Genomic DNA, 27,396 nt, shown 5'->3' on the forward strand with positions numbered 1-27,396 from the left:
TGGAGCAGAATCACTCCCTCAGTGAGCACCCAAGGCCACGTGCTCTTGATGGACTTTGCTACGGAGTGTCTCACATTACACGTCACTGTTCATGGTTTTTCCATGCCCAAGGAATTCGAGGAGTATCAGATGTCAGATGTTGAGAAGGTGGCGGGAATCACCTTGCCTGCTGAGGCCACAGCTTTGAATTCTTTAGTGGGAGATGATAATGCACACTTTGCATTCCCCGATGTCCCACTATGTTATCCCAATGCAGCATATGCTAATTTAAATCCGTTTGGCTCCTATGACATCTTTTGAACACTCCTTATAATTGGCAAATGAGTTTTCAGCGAAGATGTCACTTGAATCAAGCAGTTAAAATACTACTCCACATCATTCATTTGATTAATGCAGGAAGACAAAAATACCAGTAGTCCAAGCCCAGTGTTGCCCACATCAAAACAGAGTTTATTTGCAGTTTTCCTCCGTGTGCTTCTAATAGAGCAAACTGGTACCCATAAGAAGTAGTTGGAGACCCTGTATTAATTCCTTATTAGACGCGATTTCTTCAGTTTATACCAATATGAATATTCTGTGTATGTTGCCCTCCAGAGCTTCACACTGTAAGATAAGATTTGTGTGGCTTTATCATCCTCATCGCGTAGTCTATGCTTAGGGGCTTCTTCTTCTTCTTCTTCTTCTTCTTCTCCTCCTCTTCCTATACTTATCAAGTGTAGATGTTTCTTAAAGTTCTCGTGGCCATGGAGTTTAATTTTTTTCCTGTTCAAGTTCAAGATTACAGAACTTTTCTTGAAACATGACTTCGACATCATTAGCTTACCATGTTTTTGGTTTTGGATTGTAGTCCAATTTTCTACATGCTGCCTCCTGATCCAGCTACATAGTTTTGATTTTATCAGCACCTTGGTGATGGACGGGACATGGTCTGTCCAATAAGTGGATTCGTTGCCCCTGTCATGGCCTGTCCATCAGCTTGTTCATTGGCATTAATTCCTGAGTGACCAGGTACCCACAGCAGGTTTATCTTGTTGCTTTCCCATGGTCTTCCAAGGACTTCATGGCATTCTGTAACGATATTTGATCTCGTAGCAAGAGCTGATAAGAGACTTCAGAGCCACTTGGCTGTCTGAATACATGTAGATGCTATGATCCTTATATCACCTACTCAAATTCTCCTCCTGCCACACACTGATAGTGGATACTTCCAACTGGGATACTGTGGCCAGCTTTCCTATAGAGTCTTCTCTCCCTCCCTTTGGCCCAGGTTGTACACTAAATACTATGGCCCCATGTCTCCTGAACAGTGTTATGGTTGTGTACACTGTTCTTCCTATTGTTAAGTGAAGGGTTTATTGAAGCAGTGGGAAGTTAATGTGTGGTCTGTGTGGTCTGCCGACATGTGCCTGACCATTCTTATATTTACCCCACTCACTACGTTGATGTGAGATTTGGATGCCCAAAAGGAATCCTGTTGTTTCTGGTTTTTAACCTGTATGCTCCTGCCGCTGCCTCCATTGCAAACCAAAGGCATAATATGGGCATGTTGAGCATGGTCTCCATCCCAGCAGTGGGTGTGCTGTTGATACCACTAAGCAGGCCAATCTCTGCACCTTCCCATCTTCTGTTCTATTTCATTCCGCCAAAATGCTGCCCCATAAATTACCATAAATCCTATCACAGTGGTATATTCAGTATGTACTCATGAGTTCAGATGCCAGTTTTTACTGCAGGCCCTTCTAGTGTTCATAAGAGTACTTTTTGTGTTGGAACCTATATTCTTTATATGAGGGGTCTGTGATAGTTTTGCATCCAAGGATATACTTAGATTCTTCACTACCCCCTCCTGTTGTAGAGTTTCATTGAGGAGCTTGAGATTCCAGTGTGTGTGTTGGATTTGCTTCCTTGTAAATGGTACTACAACATTTTTCTTGGGACTTGGCCCTAGATCCTGTTTTCTGCACCAGTTTTTCACATTGTCTAGTGCACATTGTGCCAGTGTGCTAATGGTACTAGCAAATTTGCCAAGTATTACTATGAATAAATGGCATTCTGTAATGATTTTTGATCTCATAGCAAGAGCTGATAAGAGATTTCAGAGCCACTTGGCTGGGATGGAGACTATGCTCAACGTGCCCGTATTATGCCTTTGGTTTACAATGGAGGCAGCGGCAGGAGCATACAGGTTAAAAATTGGAAATAACAGGATTCCTTTTGGGCATCCAGAATCTCACATCAAATGCATCCATGGCAATAGTAGCATCTAGTATCTAAATCTTCAGTGAGTTAATTTGTCACTAGGTAGTAGGCACAAGACCCCTCGTTTTGGACACTCCCTAGTGGTATTGATCACCATTTCCTCATTCATCATGGTAGATGCTACCTTTCATCTACTTAGCATGGTCTTAAGCCACCTGCATATGGCAGTCTCAGCGCCGTGCTCTTCTGCAGCTCTAAACATGGATTCAGAGGTCATATTGGTAAACAACCTCTTGATGTGCAGTAAGATGCAGAGAGCTGTTTCCTGAAAGTGTAGAGCTTTTTCGACCTTTCCAACAAATTGGTGGTGCAGCTTGTCATGATTTACGTGGTTGATATGAATGTTGGTTTATTTGCAAAGTAACCTCAGTCGGCTTCTTCTCCCTCACATGCGCAATGACCAGCTTTTCTAATTTCATTTGACGAATGGAGGTCAGACTGTTAAGTCTCATACCCTTGCCTTGATATGACCAGTTCTCCCTGGCTTCAGAATGAAAACAATCCTGAGTGTGCTCCAACCATTAGGAATGATTCTTGCTGCTAGGCGACACTAAACGGTTTACATTGTTCCACCATGGTACATTTCTGTTTGTGATCTTCTTGATGATTGTGCAGCCTTCTAAATATGCAGTCGTAGTGGCAGATGTCACTGCAGCTACCATTTCCTCAAGTCTCTATTTTGTTCCTTATTGAAGTTCTGACTTCAGATAAGCATGAGTTTAGGTCTATCTCATATGAGACCCAGTCTGTTTTCCTGATATTTCTATAGGCTATGATCTGTTTAACACTCATTTCAATTTCGTACACTGATCAGGCAGAACCACCGACCTACTATCGATATAAACCCAGCCAGCCGATAGCAGTGCCAACTGTCGAGGAATGACTGCTAGCCATCCGTACGCACAGTACATGTAGTATCAGTGTAGAATGGGGAAGGTGCGCAATCGATCTGGGTTTGACCGGGGGCAGATTGTGATGGCCCAGAGGCTCAGCACGAGCATTTCACAAGCTGTATGACTTGATGGGTGGTCGAGGAGTGCTGTGTTGAGGGCCTTCAACACATGGCGAAACTAAGGTGAAACCGTGTCCAGATGTGATGCGGTTGGGTGGCTACCCCTCATTACAGATATTGGATGTTGTAGGCTGGGCAGGCTGGTAAAACAGGACAGACAGTGAACTGTGGTGGAACTAACATCAGGTTTGAATACTGGGCAGAGTAAAAGTATGTCTGAACACACAGTGCACTGAACACTTATAGGCCTCTGTAGCCGATGACCCATGCATGTGCCAATGTTAACACCACGACATTGGCAACTACGACTGAAATGGGCACGTGAGCATCAGCACTATAAATTGGCGCAGTGGCAGAGCAGTATATTGTCTGATGAATCCCGATACCTTCTTCATCTTCTGATGGAAGAGTGTGAATCTGTTGTTTTCCAGGGCAACAGTTTCTTGACTGTGGGACGGAGACAAGCTGACGGCAGCTCTATTGTGCTCTGGGGAACATTTGCATGGGCATCCATGGGTCTAGTAGAGCTCATACAAGGCACCATGATGGTCAAGGAATATTGTACACTGGTTGCAGACTATGTGCATCCTTTCACGATGATGATATTTCCTGGTGGCAGTGGCATTTTTCAACAACATAATGCGTCATGATGCAAGGAGTGTGATGGAGTGGTTTGGGGAACACAGCGGCGAGTTCCAGATGATGTGCTACCCCCTCCACCAACCCACCCAACTCGCCAGATCTGAACTCTATTGAACACATCTGAGACATGATTGAATGTGGGATCAGAGCTCATTGTCCCCCTTCCTGGAATTTACAGGAAGTTAGGTGACTTGTGTGTGCAAATGTGGTGGCAACTCTCTCTCCAGTGACCTACCAAGGCCTCATTGTTTCCTGTTTCTATGCCACGACGCATCACTAATTTTATCTGTGCCAAAGGTGGCGTACTGGCTATTGGGTAGGTGGTCATAATGTTCTGGCTGATCAATGTATATACTTAATGTACATCTGGTCAGATAACGATGGCTCCACCACCATGTACCATTGGTTGACGTAACTAACTACCCGTTAGCGTGTACTCAAAAGTTACTTTGGTTACCTCTTCCCTACTTCTGTACCTGAAAGTAGATTCCCTACCCCTGTTCAAGATTTCCAGATTATTTTCTAGCAAAAATTCAAGCAGGTGCTCACCTTTACTGCTCATGTCACTGTTCCCCCACACCAGGTTGTGAGGATTGGCATCAAACTTGCAGCAGGTGTTCATTCTGCTGTGTGCAACAATTTGCCAGTCTCCTCACTTCATGGGAAGGAAGAGTACTGTCCTCATGAGGAAGGTAAGCTGAGACCAATGCAATTTCCCTTGTGCTTTTTCCTCATGTTGGTTCATCCTGTTCGTCACTAAGTTCCCAAGCAAATGTCCGGCATCAGTATGAATGAAATTCCATTCTTAACATAAATGCACGTTCTGGAGTTCTTTAGATTTCCAGCATACATCAACTTGCCTCCAATTCCTCCGAGGTCTAAAATACCTCCTTTACATAGATAGGGTTGCTGGATCAGGGCCACATCCATCCAATGTCTTCCCAGGAAAAGACTGAGGGAGGCAGTTGCCCTTTACTGTGTTGCAGGTTTAGCTGCAAAACCTGCTGTCTCCAATTCGCTGCCGTGGTTGCTTCTGATGTCTTTGGTTATGCTGACAGCAACCTGCGAGTACCCTAAGTACAATTTCAGGCCCTGTTCTCGCATTGCTGCCAGGCGTTTCTCGCCGACTTCTCTGTCAAGACCTTCTGGTTCTGCATTCTTATTTTTTAGAACAGAGTTTTGGAGAAGTATCCTTAAGAAGTTTTGGTGCCCAAATTGGGTCTCAAAGAACTAAGCTGCTATCTTCACCAGTAGCTTTGCCTTCCCCCACAGAGATATCTTGTGCACCACCTCCTTAACCATTCCACTGTTCCCCTCCACACAGAGACGAAGTGAAGAGCAGATAGACCCTCCTGAATTAGGCTACCCCCCCCCCCAAAATCTTTTCGAAGAGAACCAACTGAACAAGTTCCTTTACTGCAAGGTGATGCTGACTGATAGCTGTACTTGTTGGCTAGCTGCTGTCCTGAAAAACAAGACTGCAGTGCTATAGATCTGTTTCCCTATTTCCTGCCTAGGCTTTTTCTGGATCCATGTATCCTGAAAAATGGGAGTAGTAGACTTCTCCCTTATTCTCTTGCAGCGGTAGAAGGGGGTCTTTTTTGTAGGTCTTTGATTCAAGACCTTTTAGTTCCATTCATTTATGTTAAGGATCACATAAATAATGAGAAGGTACTGAATAGAACTGGAGAGAAAAGAAATTTGTGGCACAATGTGACTATAAAAGCGGATCGATTGGTAGGACACATTCTGAGGCATCAAGCGATCACCAATTTAGTGCTGGAGGGAAGTGTGGGGGGTAAAAGTCATAGAGGGAGACCAAGAGTTGAATACAGTAAGCAGATGCAGAAGGGTGTTGGTTGCATTAGCTACTCGGTGACAAAGACGCTTGCACAGGATAGCATGGAGAGCTGCATTAAACCAGTCTTCGCACTGAGGACCACAACATGTGTTTAGGAAGCCATTCTTTACTTTCATTTTCTGTTTTTCTTTGAGGCATTTCCTCCTCTGAGCCCCAAGCAAGGATTTGATCTTGATCTGGTCCAACTTCTCAGTAACAGTTTCCACTCGGTGGACTGGTCTGTTGCCCGATCCAGTTGCGGAAACAGCTTCCATTGGTTCAGCCCTTATTCTTGGGTGATTGACGGCTCATCAAGTCCCTCAGTTTTTTTTTTTTTTTTTTTTTTTTTGCCCTATGAGAATTTAGGATCTTTCTTGAGGCTCCATTAATGATACATCTTTGCATGTGCCTCTGACGCTGCGGCACAGATTGCCTCTCACTTTGTGTTGGATGTTTGGGAATTGCGAAAGGACTGTGGGAGTGGGTAGGAGTGAAATGGGATGTTATGGGACATTCTTCATCTGGTTTGTCCACTGAGGCCTATCTGGCTTGGGAGACCCTGCCAGCAGCTGGCAGCATAGCCCTAAGCTTCTTGTGAACACGCAAATCATTCTGCCTGCAGGAACAGTACTCCTACCATGTGGTGTCCCCTGGAGACAATTCTGTATCATTAGACTTGGATGCAGATGAAGGCCATTGATCAGCTCACTTCAGTGTTTCAAGTATTTAGAGGCGCACAAAACTGAAAGATTTGTATCATTCATACATTCGTACCAAACTGGGGCCAAAAAACTAAGACAATTTTCAAGCCTTGAGAAAAATTTTAAAAGAGCTTTGTTTTTATTTATTATGTAGTGTATGGTGTACTGCATCACTTGAATTAAATTTAAAAGGTGTGCAATACAAATATTAAGTATGCATATAAATCATGCAGATCATATGAAAATAAGAAGATAGCGAGAAAAGAATAGAAAACCAGAAAATTTACAGAAACACTATTACACCTGAGTGTACATTTTGCTGATTTTTTTTTATTGGAAGCAGGAATTCAGAGTGGTCACCCATGAAGACTGTCAAAGGGCAATCTTCAACTGTGTGTTTGCCTGGCAGTTCCACAACTGCACTTGGGAGAAGCCATTTTCTCCCATCTGTATGAGTCAGCCTGTCTACCATAGTTTGTTCGAATTCCATTCAGGGTGGAGCAGATTTTGTGAGGCCAGTCAAATCCGTATGATATGGTTGGTAGGTGAGGCATATTGTGAAAAGTGGGGTGTGACTGTGTGGTCCATTCCTCTTTCCAGCAATCAGTTAGGCTGAATCAATTTTAATCCAAAATTATTGTGCTTTTTAGGGGTAGGTATTTAGAAAGCTGTCTGACTCTCTCACAGTTGGGGGATATCTTATTGGATTTGTAAAATAAGGTTGCTCTCAGACTTGAAGAAAATAAATACAGACAGCAGTAATTTTATTAATTATTTTTATTGGACTACCAGTTTCAGTGCCCCATTGGCACCATCTTCAGCCCCCTATACGCGTAGATAGATAAGTCATCTAAACATCCATGCTATTATAGGGATCACTAATTTCAGCTGGCTTCTGTAGATTTCTGAAACTCCTCTGCAAACGTGGACTTTCCACACTTCAAACAACAACTCATTAGAGATGTAAAGAGTCCATGACTACAGAGAATTTCAGACATCTATGGAAGCCAGTTGAAATTAAGTGATCCTTATAACAGCATGGACATTCAGATGACTTATCTAGCTACATGTATAGGGCCTGAAGACGGTGCCAGTAGGCACCGAAACTAGTAAACCAATAAAAATAATAAAATTACTGCTGTCAGTATTTATTTTCTTCAAGTCTTTCTCCCGCTGCAGTCCCATTCCATTTATACAAAATGGAACTACAGGAAAGTTGTTCTTGGGGCTTATTCCAAGTGGTTTCTCTCATTTCAGGTGGGGATATATTTCTTAATACAGGCAGCCAATAGGTTAGGATCCCCTTTATTGTGCTATTGTAATGTGCATAGTTCAGTTTAGGTGGACATTGATGCAACTACCCAAACCGCTGCACAATATGCTGTTAGCGGATAGATTAGATGTAAAGGTGAAGTCCATAGCATAGCATCGCATCGCATCTGAAGACCCTCACACCCCATGAAGTGCCGGCAAATTTCTGCAATATGTTACTGTTGTTTCTAAATTTGGCAGCTGTGTTTGAGAGATGATTCTTGAAGCTCAGTTTTCTTCTGAGGTTTATTGAGGGACAGTAGCTTGTACTTGTACTCAAAGTGAATACTGTGTTCCCTCTTGGCTAGCACCCCCCCCCCCCCCCCCCAAAAAAAAAAAAAAATCATATTCAAACTTCCATGAGGTGGTTCAGGCATATCAGCTATGTATCTCGGCGGAAGTTCATTGTTTTGCTTCATTTATTACCCATAACCACTTGGAAGCATCTGTTAGGAAGTCCAACATTGATAAGGTTGATGCCTTTTAGCAGTAGATTGCTTTTATTGCATTTAATATCATGCCCTGTCTCCAAATTATTTTGTATCCTGCCATAAGGTTGATAAACTGATACTGCAGAGTTCTATGGCATGCCAGTGTAGAAGCTGACTTCCAAATTTTCATTTGTGTGAAACCACGTTTGCCAGATAGATCCAATTTTTGCTATATTTTTGTGTCAGTGCTCTTGTGTATGGTGATGCAATATGTTTTTTCAAGTATTTGTGAGTGCTGCAAAAAGCTAGTATTGTATCATCAGTTGCAAACTTGTCCTTGTAAGAAACTTTTGACCACAGTATCCTCACTCAAAACCAATTGTTCTCTAATTTCATCACATTTTTTTGGGGGGGGGGGGCGAGGGGGGGGGGGGGAGGATATGAGGTGGCAGCTTTCTTTCCTGCATCACCTCAGCAGAGCATATCATTTCATTTGAGAGTTGTTACGAGCTTCCTGCTAGAAGTGACTTATTTTGATTTTCCTGTGGTATTTTAAGTTTCAGTTGTTAAACTTCTTGCATGTTTGTGTGTTTACTAACCACAGTCCTACTTTCAATAACTGGATAGCATTTTATTCCACCTCCTTTAGTATGGATAGAGTCTGTGACAGCTGTGCTCAAATGAAAGCTGAGTTGATGACCCTTCACTCACAAGGCCCTTTTGGGATATGGCTGTGTACATATCAGAGGGAGTAATGCCAGATGTAGAACGGGTGTTTCCTCATGCCATGAAGAGCAAAGGGTTGCAGCCAGCTGTAGGGGGTGGCTCATGTTGTTACTAACAATATGTTCTGCTTTGGATCAGAAAAGATTCTATTTTTGGACTGCTATTTGAAATGGTAAAGACTCCCAGTCTTGCTTGGGGATGAAACCTTTGATACAGAGCTGAGTGGAGGGTCTCAGTCAGAGGCTCAGATAGTTATGTGACCATGTAGGCTGTAGATTCCATGACCTGCACCATAGGGTTGTGGGCTTTTGAGTTACACTTAATAGGACAGGGGTCCATTACACACAGGAGGCGGCTATATTTGTAGCAGACACAGTGTGGAGGGGATTGGGTGTATTTTAGGTTAGAGTATCTCAGAAAAGCACAGAAAGGGCTTCAGTATCAAAGGGTGCAGGGCAAACACATGACGAGGGTAGACGTAGGGGTAAATAGTCATAACTGTGTTGGGAAAGAACCAGTGCAAGCACTAACAGAAGGCACTGAACCTCAAATCATTATGTAGGTATTGAAAGCTGGCTATAGCTGGAGATAAGTTCAGCTAAAATTTTTAAAAAGGCTCTTGCTGTGTTCATAAATGATAGATTAAATACAGTTGATGGTGGAGTGTTTAGTGCTATTAGAAGTAGTTTATCTTTTATTGAAATTGAAGTAGATGGGTTCTATTGTTTAGTATGGGTGGAGATTATAGTTGACAACTGGAATCAGTTAGTAATTGGTTCCTTTTACTAACCACCACCACCTTCTGAGGCCCCTCCCCCTCCCCTTCTGACTCAACATGACACAGGTTCTGAGCGCTGAACAATTCAAAGAAAACTTGAGTCTCATTTCAGGTAGGTACTGCAGCTTGTGGTCTAGTGGCTATTGTTGCTGCCTCTGGATCACAGGGTCCTGGGTTCGATTCCTGGCGGGTTGGGGATTTTATCCACCCGGGGACTGGGTGTTTGTGTTGTCCTCATCATTTCATCATTATTTGTGGAAGTGATGAAACTGGATTGTGTAAAGATTGGGACTTTGTACCGGCGCCAATAACGCTGCAGTTGAGTGCCCCACAAACCAAACATCATCATCATCATCATCATCAAATAGGTGCCCCACTCATACAATTATAGTTGGTAGGGACTTCAATCTACTCTCACTGTGTTGTAAAAAATATGTTTTTAAAGTCAGTAGTAGCATAAAGTGGAATCTTAGCTTTCTCCAAAAATTATTTTGAACAATTAGTTCAGGAGCCCACTCGAAGTGGAAATGTTTGCGTAAACACACTTGACCCCTCAGAGATGAATAATGCTGAGCAAACAGGGAGCATCATGATGAATACAGGGGTTAGTGACCACAAGGAAGTTGTAGTGAGACAGAATATCATAATGTCCAAATCCACAAAAAATGGAAAATATATCTATTTTTAAAAAGCAGATAAATATTTGCTTGACGCTTTCATAAGAGAGAGTCTCCACCCCTTCCAAGCCAACTATGTAAGCATAGATTGTGTGGCATAAATAGAAAGAAATAGTATTGACAGCAATTGAGACATACATACCAAATGAATTAATAAGATTATATCTAAATTGAAGCTGCAGGGGGAGAAAGGAAAGAAAAGGGAAGGGATTACGGATGTCAGCTGCATAGGGACATTACACTGAGTCAACAGTGACAATTGAAAATGTGTACCAGACCAGGATTGGAACTCGTGATCTCCTGCTTACTTGGGAGATGCATTAACCATTGCATGTCCAAAAGAACAGACACCATACCCATGGTATTCAAGACTGTCGCAGAAGCAACGAAAAAGGCATGCCAATTTTAAAAGAATGCAAAACCTCCAAGAATGCCCATGTTTTACTGAAGCTCAAAATTTAGCATGTACTTCAATGTGAGATGCTTGTAATAGTTTCCACAGTGAAAGTCTGTCTTGAAATTGGGCAGAAAATCCAAAGAGATTTGATTCTTATGTGAACTACACTACCAGCAAGACACAATCAATACATCCACTGGATGGTAATAATGGTTTTGTTACCAGTGATAGTGCCATTAAAGTGGAGTTTTTCAAAACCCCTTCACCAAAGAAAACAAAGTAAATACTCCAGAATTCAAATCAAGAATGACTGCCAACACGAGTATCTTAGACATAGATATCCTCGGTTTAGTGTAGCAGTTAAATTACTAAAGGCAATGCCTCTGATCCAGATTGTATATCAGTTAAGTTCCTTTCAGATTATGCTGATACAATAGCTCCATACTTAGCAGTCATATACAAGGGGCATTTGAAAAGTTCATGCAAAAATAAAAACTACTTTTGTGTTTGGGGTAAACCTTTTTTATTTTTCGACATAGTCTCCTTTTAAACTTATGCACTTCATCCGGCACTGTTCTAATTTGTTGATCCCTTCTGAATAATAGGAATTGTCCAAGTCTGCAAAATAGCTATTAGTTGCTGCAATCACCATCTCATTTGAATAAAATCTTTGTCCTGCCAGCCATTTCTTCAAATTGGGAAACAAGCGGTAACCCAAGGTAACCAAGTCTGGAGAATAGGGGGGATGTGAAATGAGTTGGAATCCTATTTCCATTAATTTTGCGACCACAATTTCTGAGGTGTGTGCTGGTGCGTTGTCGTGATGGAAAGGACTTTTTTGTGGTCCAATCACCAGCATTTTTCTTGCAGCTTAGTTTTCAAATGTTCCAATAACGATGAATATGCACCTGTAATAGTTTTACCCTTTTCCTGATAGACAATGAGGATTATCCCTTGCGAATCCCAAAAGACAGTCGCCATAACCTTTCCGACTGACGGAATGGTCTTCACCTTTTTTTGGTGCAGAATCTCCCTTAGTAACCCATTGTTTAGATTGTTGTTTGGTCTCAGGGGTGTAGTAATGTATCCATGTTTCATTCAAAGTGACAAAACGACGCTTTAAGTCCTGCAGATTCTTCCTGAACAGCTGCAAACGATTCCGTTTTGGTCAAGTGTGAGTGGTCGTGGACCCCATCTTGTGGATAGCTTTCTTATGTTCAAATGTTTATGCAAAATATTATATACCCATTCATTCAAGATGCCCACAACACTGGCAATCACCCTCACATTAACTCTTCTGTCATCCATCACCATATCATGGATTTTATCAATGATTTCTGGAGTCGTAACCTCCACAGGGCATCCAGAGCGTTCAGCAACACTTGTGCCCATATGACCACTCTGAAAATTATGAAACCACTTATAAACTGTTCTCCTGAGGCGTTTTGCTTTTTGTAAAGTAATGTTTAATCACCTCACGAAATTCTTTTTCATCCATTTTTTGACAATCACCCGACTTCCTTGATTCACACGAATGCCAAACACAAAGAATTAGACAAGTATGGCTGAAACTTGGTGTGTGTTCTTTCCAAAGATGCTACTAACCAAACATGACCTCGATACACGCTGGTGGTGCCATCTCTCGGACTTTGCATGGACTTTTCAAACGCCTCATGTACAACTGGCTACTAGACGAAATATCTGTACCTAAAGACTGGAAAGTTGCACCGGTGACACCCAATTCTGAGAAAGGAAATAGCAGTAGTAATCTGCTGAATGATATATCCAATCGCTGACATGAAATTATCGTTCTTGTGAAACACAACTGGCTCTTTATTCGCATGAAGTAATGACTGCTGTCAACAGCGTATCTCAGATTGATTCCATTTTTATAGATTCCCAGAAGGCTTTTTGACACCAGTCGTCACAAGTAACTTCTAATCAAATTGTGTGCCTCTGAAGTATTGTCTCACTTGTGCAGCTGTATTTATTATTTCATCTCTGAAGTGTAGCCCCCTGGTTCTGAGTCGAGTGGAAGGCTTTAACAAGAGACTGCAAAAGTTCTGTGACAAGCATGGCTGTGAATTCCTTCCTAGACTATGTCAAAGGGGTGAGATCGGTACGGCCCCCTAATGGTTCAGGTGTGCACTATATGTCAGAGGCTGCTACCAGGCAGCTGACTGTTTTAGGCGACTCTCCATCCGGTCCAGATAATGATAGCTGGAGGAGATCTGGAAGTATCCATGTAAGATCCAAAGAAATGCCCCCTGTCTCCCAGGTGAGAGTATTAGAATCCTGGTTAACTTTTGAAGCATTCACAGTAGTGTGCCAGAGTTTAAAGTGCTCATAAAAAGCTGTGAATCATGCAATAATATTTGGTTCAGAAAGGTGGTTAAGACCAAAAGTTGACAACAGTGAGATTTCTGGTGAAAATTAAAGTGCAATTCAAAAGATAGACTAATGGGAAATGGAGCTAATGTATTTGTCGCAGAAGACAAGAAACTTATGTTGTTGCAGTGCCTGCCTTGTTAAGAAGAATGATGCAGAGTTCCTTCTGACATGCACACATGTCCAAAGGAGAAGGCACTGCAGCAACTACAGCTGTCATGAAATACAGCTTACACAGCCGATGGTTGTTCGCATTTGCAACTGCGAATACATTCTAAGTATGCATGTCCAAATGAACATTGCATTGTTCTTCTTAACAATGCAGGCACTGCAATATCACAGTTATCCACAGATACCAGGCAGCAGTTTTCAGTTAAAATGCCCTCTCTTGGAAGGAAATTACAAATTGGTTGTGCATGAATAGCCAAGGGAGTTAAGGGAGCTCCTCACATAAAGCAGGAAATCCGGGCTCGAGTTATGGTCTGGCACAAAGTTTCATTGTTGTCATTCCCTTGTAAAGATGACAGATGTTCATATTTGCAACTGCATATACATTTCATGTACAAGAAACTTAAATCCAACAAGATAGAAATTGGACCTGCATGCGAGATTGTTTCGGCAAGATCCGTACCGGGGCTAGGGATACGATTGTAATCGGGTCCTTCTATTGACCACCAGACTCAACTCTTGATGTAATCAGAAACTTCAGAGTAAACATTAGTTCACTTGTGTAGAAGTTCCACAGTCATACATTAATCGTTGGTGGAGACTTTAATCATTCAGCAGCCAATTGGGGAAATAACAGTTTTGTTAGTGGTAGACATGACAAGACATACTGTGAAACATTTTGAAATGCCTTCTCTGAAACTACTTAGAACAGATAATTCGGGACAACCCCCCCCCCCCCCCCCCCCCAAGCAGGAAATATGTTAGATCTAATGATAACAAATAGAGCTGACCTCTCTGAGGACATCCACATTGAAACTGGTGTCGGTGACCATGAGGCAATTGTAACAACAATGATTACCAAAGTACAAATGGCAACTAAAGCAATTAGAAGAATTTATAAGTTCAGTAAAGTGTATAAAGAAGCATATCTCAATCAGGAACTTGAAACTTTTAGTCTAGGAGAAGAGTGTGGAGAGGAACTACGGTTTAAAGATTAGTTGACCATGATTAATATGTACCCAGTAGAACAGTCTGTGATGGGAGGGATACAGTCACAGCAAAGAAACTCATAAAGAAATATAATACTGCATAATAGATGTAATGGTCTCGGAAACATATACAGCCAGGAGAGTGGTGTGCTGACCTCTTGCCCCTCACTATCTGCATCCAGTGACACCTGTGGGCTGAGGATGACATGGTGGCTGGTCGATACTGTTGGACCTTCATGGCCTGTCCAGGAGGAGTTTAGTTTTTTTATAATAGATGTAAAACAAAGCATACGGCTGTAAATAGGCAGATACTAAAAGAAACACATAAAGATCAATGTGTGAAGAATATCAAAAAATCTTTCACAAAATCCAAAGAAATTCTGGTCATATGTAAAGGCTGTTAGTGCCACCAGAGTTAGTGTCCGGTCTCCATTGAATGTGACAGGAAGTGAAATTGTGGGTAGCAAAGCAAAGGTGGGAATGCTAAACTCCATTTTCAAATATTCCTTTACAAAGGAAAACCCATGAGTATTTCCCCACTGAAAAGATGAGTAAAATAGATATTAAAGTGGTGTTGAGAAATTATTGAAATAAGTAACACTGAACAAAGCTCCAGAGTTCAACAGAATCCCTATCAGATTCTATACTGAATTTGTGGCAGAGTTAACCCCCTTTTTAACTGTAACCCACCATAGATCCTTTGAACAAAAAACTGTGCCCAGTAGTTGGAAGAAAGCACAGGCCTCACCCGTCTACAAAAAGTGTAGCAGAAGTGATTCATGAGACTTCCAAGCAATATCTTTGACATTCAATTCTTGTAGAATCTTAGAACATATTCTGAGCTGAAATTTAATGAGATGTCTTGAACAAAATGACATCCCCATGCCAACCAGCTTGGATACTGAAAACATTGATCAAGTGAAACCCAACTTGCACTTTTCTCACATGACATACCGAGAGGGAGTCAGAGAGATGGAAAATTTCTTAATTCCCAAAAAGTATTTTACTCAGTACCACATCTATGCTGCGCAGAGTGGCTGCACGGTTTGAGGTGCCACGTCACAGATTGCACGGGCCCTTCCCGCTGGAGGTTCGAGTCTTCCCTTGGGACCGAGCGAGGTGGTGCAGTGGTTAGCACGCTGGACTCACATTTGGGAGGACAGTGGTTCAATCCTGTATCCGGCCATCCTGATTTAGGTTTTCCATGGTTTTCCTAAATCACTCCAGGCAAATGCCGGGATGGTTCCTTTGAAAGTATGCGGCCGACTTCCTTCCCCTTCCTTCCCTAATCCAATGAGACCTATGACCTCGCTGTTTGGTCTCCTCACCCACACAACCCAACCTTTCTCCTTTGGGCATGGGTGTGTGTTGTCCTTAGCGTAAGTTAGTTTAAGTAGTGTGTAAGTCTAGGGACCGATGACCTCAGCAGTTTGGTCCCTTAGGAGTTCACCTACTCTAAACACACACCACATCTATGCTAGCTATCAAAAGTATTATCATCTGGGGTATCAAGGAAAATTTGTGACAGGACTGGGAGTTTTTTGTGCAGGGAGGAGCAGTAATTTATCTTGGATGTTGACTCATCGATTTTAGGTGTGTCCTGTTCATGTTGTTTGTTAATGACCTTGCAGAGAATATTAACAGTAACCTCAAACTTTTTGCGGATTATGAAGTTATCTATAATGAAGTAGTGACTGAAAGAAGCTGCACAATTATTCAGCCATATTTTGATAAAATTTCAAAGTGGTGCAAAGATTGGCAGCTTGCTTTAAATGTTCCGAAACATAAAAATGTGCACTTCACTAAAGAAAAAGAAATGAATGAAATATTGGTGAGTTACCATAGGAATCGGTTAACTCATACAAATACCTCTGGTAACAATTTGCAGGTATATGAAACGGAACCATCACATAGTCTCAGTCTAGGTAAAACAGGTTGCAGACTGCAGTTCATATGCTTACTAAGGAAATGTAATCAGTCAAAACAACAACACCACTTATGGGACCATTACCAAATAGGACTAACAGGGGATATTGAATGGATCCAAAGAAGGGCAGCACAAATGGTTACAGGTTTATGGAAGAGCTATGATGATGAGGAAAGAACTGCCTTGGCAAAAGGTTGAAGATAGAAGCAAACTATCCCATGAAAAATTACTTAGAAGTTTCTAGAAGCAGCATTAAGTGATGAATCGAGGAATATATTCCAACCCCTACGTATAACTCTCATGGGTATCACGAAACAAGATTAGGCTAATTACACCTCACACAGTGGCATTTCAGCAATCATTCCTGTCATGTTCCACATGTGAATGGAACAGGAAAATGCCTTAATAATTGATATGATGAGATTTCCCCCCTGTCCCCTGTCATGCACTTCATAATGGTAAGAGGAGTGGATGTAGATGTAAATGTGGCTGGGGTTTCCAATTGTTTTTGATCTCCTGTTCAAATGAACATCGTAAATAAGAGAACTTGATCTGACCGGCTTTGATGAGGGTAAAATCCTGCCTGTTTGGAAGGGATATGTTTAACTATTTTAGGGCTGATATTGTTATAATGTAATCTTACCAGAAGTTTGTAAATCATGCTGAACAATGTAGGTCATTTGTCTTTCTTTTTTTAAGATGACAATGATATTAGCTCTTTGGAGTTGATGGTGAATATTGCCTGTCTGCAGAATAATGGTGAAAAATCTGGGAAGTCACTTTCTATGTATTGTTTCCAAAATGTAGGAGTAATTTGATTTGAATGACATTGAAATCAGGGACTTTTCCTAATTTCATGTCCAGAAGAATTACTGCAATTTCTGTCATGCTGAAGTGGAGTGAGTAGTTGGTTTCTGTGTTGCAGGCTGCTTTGATGGTCTTTATCCCTTTTTTAACCTTAATTTTATGCCTTCAGTCTTCTGGAGCTCTTGAAGTGTAGACAATACGCAGCTTTTTCATGTTACTTTTTAGAATCAAAGTCTTCACCAGTCTCATAACATTTTGTGTCTCTCAACATCAATGTTGTGAAATAGTTTATTTTGTGGTCTCCACTTTGCTGGATATATTTACCTCTAGGAATAATTTTTTTCTGTTTCGATAACTGCTGAGAAGGCCTCTAGCACCTCCTGCTTCTGCCTAGTGGCACTGACGGCATCTGGCATGGTCAGAGAAGTATAGAGCAGAGCAGAGGTGAATAGGAAATTGTTCTAGGGACGATGAGTGGCACAAATGCGGAAATCTGTAGATTTAAGTGACTTTGATGAAAGCCAGGTCGTTGTGGCCCAGTGCCTGGGAGTGAGCATTTTGGAAAGGGCAAAATTTTTTGCCTGCTTGCATGCTACTGTTGTGAGCATCTGTGGAAAGTAGTTGAAGAATGCTGAAACCTAAAGTAGGTGGCAAGACATTGGACATCCATACTTCATCACAGAAGGAGGCTTGCCCAGTCTTTATAACAGGATAGGTGGCAATTTGTGGCAGGTCTGACACAGAGTACAGTATTAGTGCAGCCGTAATAGTTTCGGAACACAACGTTCAGCACACAGTGTTGAACACAGTGTTCCCCAGAAGAGCACCCCTACGTGTTCCGATTTTGACCCATCAATTATGATTACGATGGGCATGGGAACACCAAAATTGTACCGCGGATCAATGGAATCTTGTTGCCTGGTCAGATGAATCCCGTTTGTCAATGGTTGTGTCCAAGTATGCCATCATCCAGGCGAATGGTTGCTCAAAACGTGCAGCACGCCGTGGATGCGGATCAGTGTAGTAGTATTATGTTATGTGGAACATTCACATGGCCTTCCATGGAACCTGCAGCTGTGGACTATGTGTACAATGTTGGGGTCCACCTGTAACCCCTTATGCTTGATGTATTCCTCAACAGCAATGGCATCTTCCAGCTGGATAACTGTCTGTGTCACAAGGCCAGAATCATGCTGCAATGATCTGAGGAGCATGTTAGTGAACTCACATTGACGTCTTGGCCATCAAAGTTGGCTTATCTGAATCCAATGAAACTCAACTGGGACACTGTTGGGTGCCAGCTCCACACTCACTTAAATTATGGGAAGTGTGTGACCTGTGCATAGGTAGATATTTGGTGCCACAAACCTCTGGAAACATATCAAGTACTTGTTGAATCTAAGGCATGCAGAATCACTGCCGAATGGTGTTCCAGAAGTGGACCAACATGCTTTTAAGTAGGTGGTCATAATGTTTTGGCTCATCAGTGTATAAGTCTTCAAAATACGTTTCAGGATGTATGTGGGCATTCAATGTTTCAGCTAGGCGTAAGCAGGAAGCTTTGTAGACATTGATTATCGTGAGCTCATCAATTTTCACAATTACATCATGATTGTCAGTGGATACGGCAACAAGAGACAAATTGTCAATATTTGATCTCACATATATCTGTACGCCATAGGCTTAGTTATGTGTGAAACCCAACAAATCAAAGCTATTTATTTTTCCCCTTGAGACGAAGTTTTCTTTTGATTCAGTTTTGCCTTCTGTATCGCAATTAGGTCGATACCATTGTCACCTTAGAATATCCATTTGTTGAATTCATGCTGTGATACTTGATGTAGATGCCAGGAGAGCTCAATGGTTGTCTGATGCCAGTTGTCCTGTTTCATTTACTGTTAGCTCTTGTACACATGTTGTGAAAGAGAATGAACTAAGAGTGTTATAATGCTTCTAGTGAGTGGAAAGTATGATAGTCTTCAATTATTGGTACTGGCTGGCAAGCCAAACAAGCTTCATAGAAACAAAGGATAGCTTTGAAGAATATGAGGCGAAAGCTGATGAGTTTGTTGTTTGCCTTAAGTCTCCCTTTTTCCAGCATTATCCCATGTATTCGGCGGTTGGCACATTTTTCTAGATCTGACAGTGTTCATGGTAGAGGGTGTGCAAGATGTCCGTTCTGACATCACCCTGGGATAGAATTTTTGTACCCCATCTGTCTCTGCCTCTGGTGTTATCCCATCTGTGAAAGTATGAGTACATATTCAAAATGCATGTGAATTGTGCGACTAATTTAAGACATGAGTACCAGACTGGTATTTACCTTGTCAGATTTGAGAAACTGCCAAAAAAACCACATTCAGGCAGGCCAGCCCACCAGCCCTTGTCATTAATCTACTGGGTAGATTCAGTCAGGGACCAGCACCTCTCTCTGAATCCCAGAAGTAGCATGCTAATGTGCACAGCTGTCAGGGTGGGTCAGTCTTTTCCAGTGAATAGGAAACTGAAACACAATGCAAGCACATAGTTAATGTATGTTTACCACCTCTTGGCTGTGTCAGAGCACCAGGAGTCAAGCAGACTATCATACAAATGATGAACCAGCAGTTTCCTTCCTGTCATAGATCAGTTAAAATCTATATTGTAACAAGAGGCCTGAAACAAATTAGTTGATTCCTGTGTTAGGTTTATCAACTGATTGGAAATACCAAAAATGGGAGAACTGTTGCACCTCAAAATTTAGTTAATATTTGTGATGATGGCTTTAGACTGTCAACTAGGTAATGAAATGATTTATTTCAAGTTTTTTTTTTCCCCCACGAGTTTCAAAAAGGTGATGAGGAAAATGAAAATCTTATTAATAAGGAGAAGTAGATGAATAAAGTACTCCTTTTCCCCTAAGAATGTACCTGTCATTACAGTCACAAACAGCAGTGAAGAAAGGTCATTTTCAACATTGAAGTTGATAAAAAGACGGGCTTTTAGCCTCTGTGTTAGAAGACAGCCTCAACGTTTTGCATTTGCTCAGTATTGAAAGTGATATTTTGAGACAATTAATGTATAAAACCATTATAAGTACTTTCATCGGTATCAAGTTCAGGCACAAACCAATTAACCAATAAGATTATTTGAAACTGATTTTAAGGCTGATTGCTTCGGGAAATATATTATTTGGATTAAGTACAAGCAAAATTTTTGTTGTTACCTTATAAAAGAATTAAGAAAGAAATTTCATGAACTGCTGTATGTTGAGTAATAGGAACTTCAACAACTTTTTAAGTAGCTTTCTTGAAATATTTAATGAAACTTTTCCACTTAGAACCACATGCAACAAAAGCCTAATAAACTTACATGGATAACCGAGGGCCTAACAATTTCTAGTGCCAAGAAGAGGAAACTCCACAATGAACAGAAATATAATAAAAATAGAGGTTTTACTGAGTATGTTCGTCAATATAAAGCTATATTTAAAAAAGTTGTGAAGGCAGCCAAACAAATAAGTAGTTCATTGTACAACATAAAAGTAAAACAAAAGCAGTGTGGTCTGTTGTCAAATCAGAGTTAGGTGTTAGAGTTAGTAGTAATGAATTAATATGTAGGATTAAAGTAGATGATAGCTTTGTTGTAAACCTTGCTCAAATATTGGTGTGTTTAAATGACTTCTTCATAAATGTGGCAAAGTCAGATGTTGATGTAACAGAGTATCAGAGTAAAGTAAATTCCTTTGGAATCCACCAAGAAGCTGAGTATCTTTCGGATTTTAAAAAAGTCACAATAAAAAATGTCTGAAATGTTATTATTATCATTAAAAAATAAAAACTGGTGGATGGGATGGGATCCATTAAAGTGATTAAAACAGAGTGTGGCATAGTAGCACGTCCCTTAACTAAAGCAGACAACCAATCTTTTGAACAGGGATGCTTTCCCAATGTTTTGAAGTATGCCGAAGTCAGACCTGTGTTCAAGAAAGGGTCAAGGGGAGACATGGGAAACAATCGGCCTATTTCTATTTTTCCACTCCTGTCAAAAGTGTTAGAGAAAGTAGCTGCAAGCTAGATAAAAAACTTTATTGTAAATAATGATATTATTATAAGTAACCAGTTTGGATTTCAACCAGGAAAAAAACGCTTTGGAAGCAGTGAATAACATTATTGTAAAGATAGGCAAATCATTCGATCAGAGGAGTAAAGTTGCACGTATCTTCTGTGGTTTCACAAAAGCATTTGACTCCGTGAACCATGACTTGCTTATCTACAGATTAGACAAGTACGGGATTAAGTGCACTGCTATAAATTATCTACCATCATACTTACACAACAGAAAACAAAGGGTAACTATCACCTCAGATACAATGAATTATTATTCTAAATGGAGTACAATATCACAAGATGTGCCTCAATGCTCCATTTTGGGGGCAATCCTGTTCCTATTCTCTGTAAATGACTTATCCATTAATATTAACTCGCCATCAGTTCTGTTTGCAGATGATACTTGTGTTATAATAATTGAAGATGACGATGCAGAAAAAAAATCCAAGCTCCATCATAAGCACATTGGGTACCTTAGAAAACTAGTTTCAGCAAATGGGTTGAAACTGAATATTGCAAAAACCCATTTGGTACATTTCAAAATCAATCAATCAGAATATGTGGAACTTAAAATAAAACATAAAAATCAACCTATGAAAAATGTCAAATTCCTGTGACTAAATGTGGACAAGAACTTAAGCTGGAATACACATATTGACTTCTTGTCAAATAAACAAAGCTGATTTGCATTTGCAGTGCAAATGCTAGGAAATTCCACTGACATGAGTACACAAAAAATTGCTTATTATAGTTATTTTGAATCTGCCATTAGATATGGGATAATTTTTTGGATACTGAAACTGCAAAAGAAAATTGTCCATCACATGTGTACTGCACAGCAAACAGAGTCTTGTTGCCCATTATTTTGGAAACCAAATCCTAACTGTTCCCTCCACATATGTTTATGAAATCATAATCTTCGTACACAGCAGACAAAAATTATTAGAGGAGAACCATTTTAACCACACATTTAACACAAGAAATAATAATAGTTTTATGCTACCCACACACCAGTTGAAATTATATGCATGGACTCCTCAGTACATGGGGATGGCAATATATATCAAGTTAATGGGCAAAAACATATTTAATATGATGCCAGAAATTTTAAAAATCAGGCCACAGCAAATTCTGTGGGAGAAATACTACTATTCAATGGAAGAATTCATAGAGGATGAAATGGAAATTAGAGCAAGGTGTATTATGATTTTGATGCTGTTTATTAACATCACCTGTTCTTTGTTTATGGTGAAATTTTACCACAATTTGACATGTCTCATGTCCCTGAATCAAATGATTTAGTTTGTGTACATTATGAGACAAATAAACCACGATTTACAATTACATTTTCGTCGTCTTTTTCTTACATTTGCTTAACAAACAATTTTGCCTTTAGTCACTGGATACTATTTTTAAAATAGAAATACTGATTTTTGCAGTGGCATGAAGATCAATTTTTTAAATATAATTGTTCATATTAAAGTTAATTTTAATTAATGATATTGAATATCTTGATGATTTCAATCCTTTTCACACCTTAAATTAGCCCATATGCATACATTTAGATGTTTTACATAATTTACAGTTGCCAATTATGTGATCAAATAGTAATTGGTCATTTCACCTATTTCTTCTTCTTTCTGCTTATCCTAGTCGTTCTTTGCAATATGTTGCAGTTGTTTGCATTTAGAATCCATTGACAGCCCTTACATCCAGAGCCAAACTTTTGCAGGTCTTTCTGCAAATGTAATGCACTGCCCACAAATGGTCGTATGAAGCTCGGGCACATGCCTGATGCTACTGTAATGTCTGATGATGATTTACTGTTGGGAAGGACCAAATGAGTACCGTTTTGTTGGAAGTCTTAAGTCAAGTCACCGACCTGGTCCTAGATTCTGTAATAACATTTTAGTCAGCAGGTGACATTGTAGACTTCCAGAAATCAAGGAAGACGACATTGACTTTGCTGCTGCCATTTACAGCCTAATGCATCTCACAGTCAGACAGAAAGAACTGACTTTCTCCCAATCATTGGTTGAAGACGGTATGTCAGTTCCTACAGTAGAGATAAATGTTCTCTAGAAGATTCATAATACGCAAAAATAAAACATTGTTCATTATTTGGCAACAGATTGACATTGCAGACAATGCATCTGTACAATGACACTTCTTGAAAATGAGAATGAATTGAGGAATATCCAGTTGCTCTAGAAGTATACATTTATTTGTTGCAAGAAGAGTAGCAAATTATTTTGCATCATCTCTGTTGAACCAGATGGGTATACTGTCAAATCCAATGGCTTGCCTTCTAGTGAACAAGTTTAGCTGCGTTTTAGTTTGTGATCAGTTATCTTTTTACATGTTGTATCAGCATGTTTTATTTGGTGCTCAAAAGGGCGAACCATGGTAAAGTCCTCCTCAGTAAACATTTTAAACATAGTGTTCAGTATTTTGTCCTGTCAGTCACTGTGCCAGTAGGCCCAATAGTTAAGCACTGATGACTGATGTATTAGGTAATATTGTTTAAGACAAAATCTTCTTAAAGCTCAACTTGCTGGATAAGATATTTGCCAATTCTTATTCATTCAACACTTCTTGAATCACTCTCATTACACTCACATCCATCTTTTCTTTGTCAAAAATCATTTGGCCTCCCCCCCGATTGTAAGAGCAACCAACTGCAATGTTCGACTCACCAAAGGCTTTTGCTCACCCAGGGGATATATTTCTTATTCTTCTTCCTTGACTTTCATGATGTCATTGTGTGTGTTTGATGTTATTGTGTAATGTGTGTTACAGGTGACAACAGGTCCAACCTTTAAGGTTGAAGACTTTGCTGGGTGACTGAAAAGAATATTTATGTTTTTACTGTGCTTTTGCAAGGGGAAAAATATATATGATGTATATTGACTTATAATGATTGTTTCTTACATTTGTAATGTGTTGTTTTATTTCTAATGCTTTAAACCTAATGTTTCTGATGTTTTTCTGTTGGATAGAAAAAATCCACGTAAGCTGAGTGATAAGGATCTCTGGCAGATTTCATCAAAAATTGTTCGGAAGGACTGGCGCAATCTTGGCCGTACATTGGGCATTGAGGAGCAGGTATTACTAAATCTGGAACATGCTCATCACTCCATAGGCTTCCGGGAATGTGCGTATCAGATGTTACTTGAGTGGAAGGGTCGAAAACCTCGCAGTTGTACCTTTGGTGAACTTTATTCAGCTCTCATGCATGAGGACATGGTTTCTGTGGCTAAGCATATGGTCAAAACTGTGACCACACGAGAAGAATCTGATGACTCATCTTCATGATAATGTGTCTGCCGAATTTAAGCATGAACATACTATATCATGCAAACTGATATGTCATATTATTTGTGTATAGTGGTGACATTTACCTTGCAATTTTTTAAATTATTGTGGTAGGTCTTTCTTTGATTTTAAGAAAGATGTTCATGTGCTGATAATTTTGTACCTTTTTGTACTATTAACATTTTTTATTTTGCTTTGTATGTATAGCTCTTATAAGTTGTTCTACTCAGATGATTATCCTGTATAGTGATTGTATAGTGTATATAATTTAGATGTTGTGTGTTCAGCAGACTGTTCTGAGTTTTAATAGTGATCTGATACTGTCATTTTATCAGTTTCATTCCAAAATGCCTAGATTCAATTGTATTTATATGCTGTCTTTGTCATATTGTATTACCACAGAAAAATGATGTTTTATACACTCTTTCTCTTTGCCACTTACCTTGTCAGTGAATTTGTTTTGTGATGAATTATTAGCATCAGTTATATAACCACAAATTTGTGTGTAAGTATGGTTCACAAGCTAGAATTGTCTCTGTTGGTGTTGTAATTAATGGTATATTTTAATTTCCTGCAGTCTTAAATTGTGTTAATGAACTATTTTTGTATATCCTGCGATTCATCATTGCCCACTCACATTAGTTAACATTCTCAACTCTCACTTCCCCAGACTCCTGAATTTGTTACAAAGAAATTTACATCTGAGGATATCTTCTCCATCTCAGAAGAGCCTGATATTTTAAGATTGTCAACCACTGGTTTTATTGACTCCACTTGACCACAGCCAGAGTTTATTTTTTAAAAGTGCTGTCAAAATTGGGAAATTGGTGGACAGTTAAGACAAGTGTGCAAATATGGTGCTTTATCCCAGTTTTGAAAGTAAACCATATTATGTTGAAATTCTGCTTGAGGCTATGTAATGTTTGATCCATAGTAAATACGAAATAAATCTACAGTCCTGAAATTAAACTTTGCAGCACTGTCTTTCTTGTATGTGACAATGTTCACATAGATATGCAGTTCTCTCACAGCTTTATCTTAGAAAAACATTTATATTCATCCAGTATGAATTGTACATGCAAAATTTATTTACTGTTCCATAGATAACTGTGTGCTTTAGCCATTTATGGAGAGAAAATATTCTAAATATTATCATTTTCCAATTTTCATTTCTGTATTTAATATAATAACATAAACAGTAACAAATACATACATTCATTGTTTGAATTTTGACGTTAAAGAATTTTCTCATCACCTCTCTCTGCGAGTCAATAGACACTGTTTGAGTTCCTATTGACTTTGGTGTTTTTGGCATCATAAACTTATTCTTAAACCTCCCAAATAGCAAAGATCACTTTGCACACTTCTATGATGGTACTCAGCTCAGAGGTATGTGGTTTGAATTATCGTTAGGGATGGAATTTTTACATCATTATTTGACTGACAAGAGGATGAGTGGTGATGGCATTAAGTACCTAATCTGTGAACTTTATCAATGTTCTGGGTTGGATTCCAGTCATCTCTGCAGTGTCTCACAAAATGAGAGTTTAACACTGTTGCACCATTTATCAAATTAGGATGACCTTTTTGGTGCTATCTGAGAGAAATAGGCGATATGTCTACATTTTGTTTCACCCTCTTCCTCCTCACCATAATCATGACCCTCACCACCACCACCACCACCACCACCAACAACAACAACAACAACAAGTTTTCTTATGAAATTTTCTTCGGAAACCAGCAGAATAATATGTTCATTTCGGAGCTAGAGTGCAGCAAGCTGCTTGCTTCTCATTTTCGCCAAAAGAGACTATTTGTTTCGTATGTTTTACTACCATAGATTTCTTTTGGTTGGTGTTATTTGTAAAATAAATGTGAGTTCTACTTGTTGCACTTTTTAATACTTCATATTTTATCTCTCGACTTTCGTAAGTTACTGCTTATTTTCCTCCATAATTTTTATTTCTTCATATAACATTCAGAAAATGTTTATGTTACAACTCATCTTTGTGCTTTGCTATTATTAACTTTTTGCTATTATGCTTTGTTGATGTTTTAAATCTAGATACTTCATATATTGAAAATTATCCCATAGTACTCAGAGTTCTCTAGTATTCCTAGCACTGTTCGAAATTTTATTACTTGCAAATAATATTCTGTTTTCGTGCTTGTAAATTGGAAGTAATTGTGACGTCTGTTGACATTGGTATTTTAATTTATTTTTTGTGGGTGTTAATTGCTAAATTTGTAATTATCAAAGATCTTCTTTATTTGTGTTGTCCGTTATGCCAAAATGTTTTACGACAGTATTATTTTATGGTGTATTTAAATCTTTTACTGGTAAATTGTCTGTGGCCAGTTGCCCTTTCATGAACAGAAGCAATAACTTGTATTACAGTTTGGTGAACTGAATTGGTTGGTGAGCATCACTCTAAGTGCCTACACTGATGTGCCAGTAAAGACCACGTGACTCAATAGCAAGGATGAGTGTGAGGATACAAGAAATTTCTTGTAGACTAATATGACTGTGCATTCTGAAATCATCCCAGTTCACAGTGTTGATATGTACAAACTTTATATTTGTTAATTCATCGTTAAAGAATATAAGTTAAATGAAAAAATAATTAAAAAGTATTGTACAGGACATGAATAGTTTCTCTTGATTATCCAAGCAAGTCTCTCACCAGGAAACTGATTATTTCTGATAATTCAAATATGGACTGCTGCTTGTAGAGTGGTGTGAATTACTTCCACCTTAATACACAACCATAGCTAACATATATTTTCCTTCATCCCTCTTCCTTCCCCTTCAACGCTTCTGCCAGAAGAAACAGCCACTGTCTCTGAAAGCTTGCACATTTCATCATCTTCTGTATGCATTTTCTCCTGCTGCCACTTGGTGAGTAGATTTTTTTTTATCTATACACGTGTATTAACTAA

The 27,396-nt window shown here is 39.7% G+C and overlaps 1 protein-coding gene across 1 annotated transcript in view; it reads left to right on the forward strand.

The window, feature by feature from the left end:
- The window catches only part of LOC124776937, a 107,976-nt gene extending 80,876 nt beyond the window's left edge, over positions 1–27,100 (forward strand). The window contains exon 10 of the mRNA XM_047252158.1: positions 24,141–27,100. Within this exon, the coding sequence (XP_047108114.1) occupies positions 24,141–24,456 (316 nt within the window). The 3' untranslated portion in view covers positions 24,457–27,100. The remainder of the gene's footprint in view (positions 1–24,140) is intronic.
- The last annotated feature ends 296 nt before the right edge of the window (positions 27,101–27,396 follow it).

Source organism: Schistocerca piceifrons, chromosome 2 (assembly GCF_021461385.2).
Source record: "Schistocerca piceifrons isolate TAMUIC-IGC-003096 chromosome 2, iqSchPice1.1, whole genome shotgun sequence".
NCBI classification, from domain to species: Eukaryota; Metazoa; Arthropoda; class Insecta; order Orthoptera; family Acrididae; genus Schistocerca; species Schistocerca piceifrons.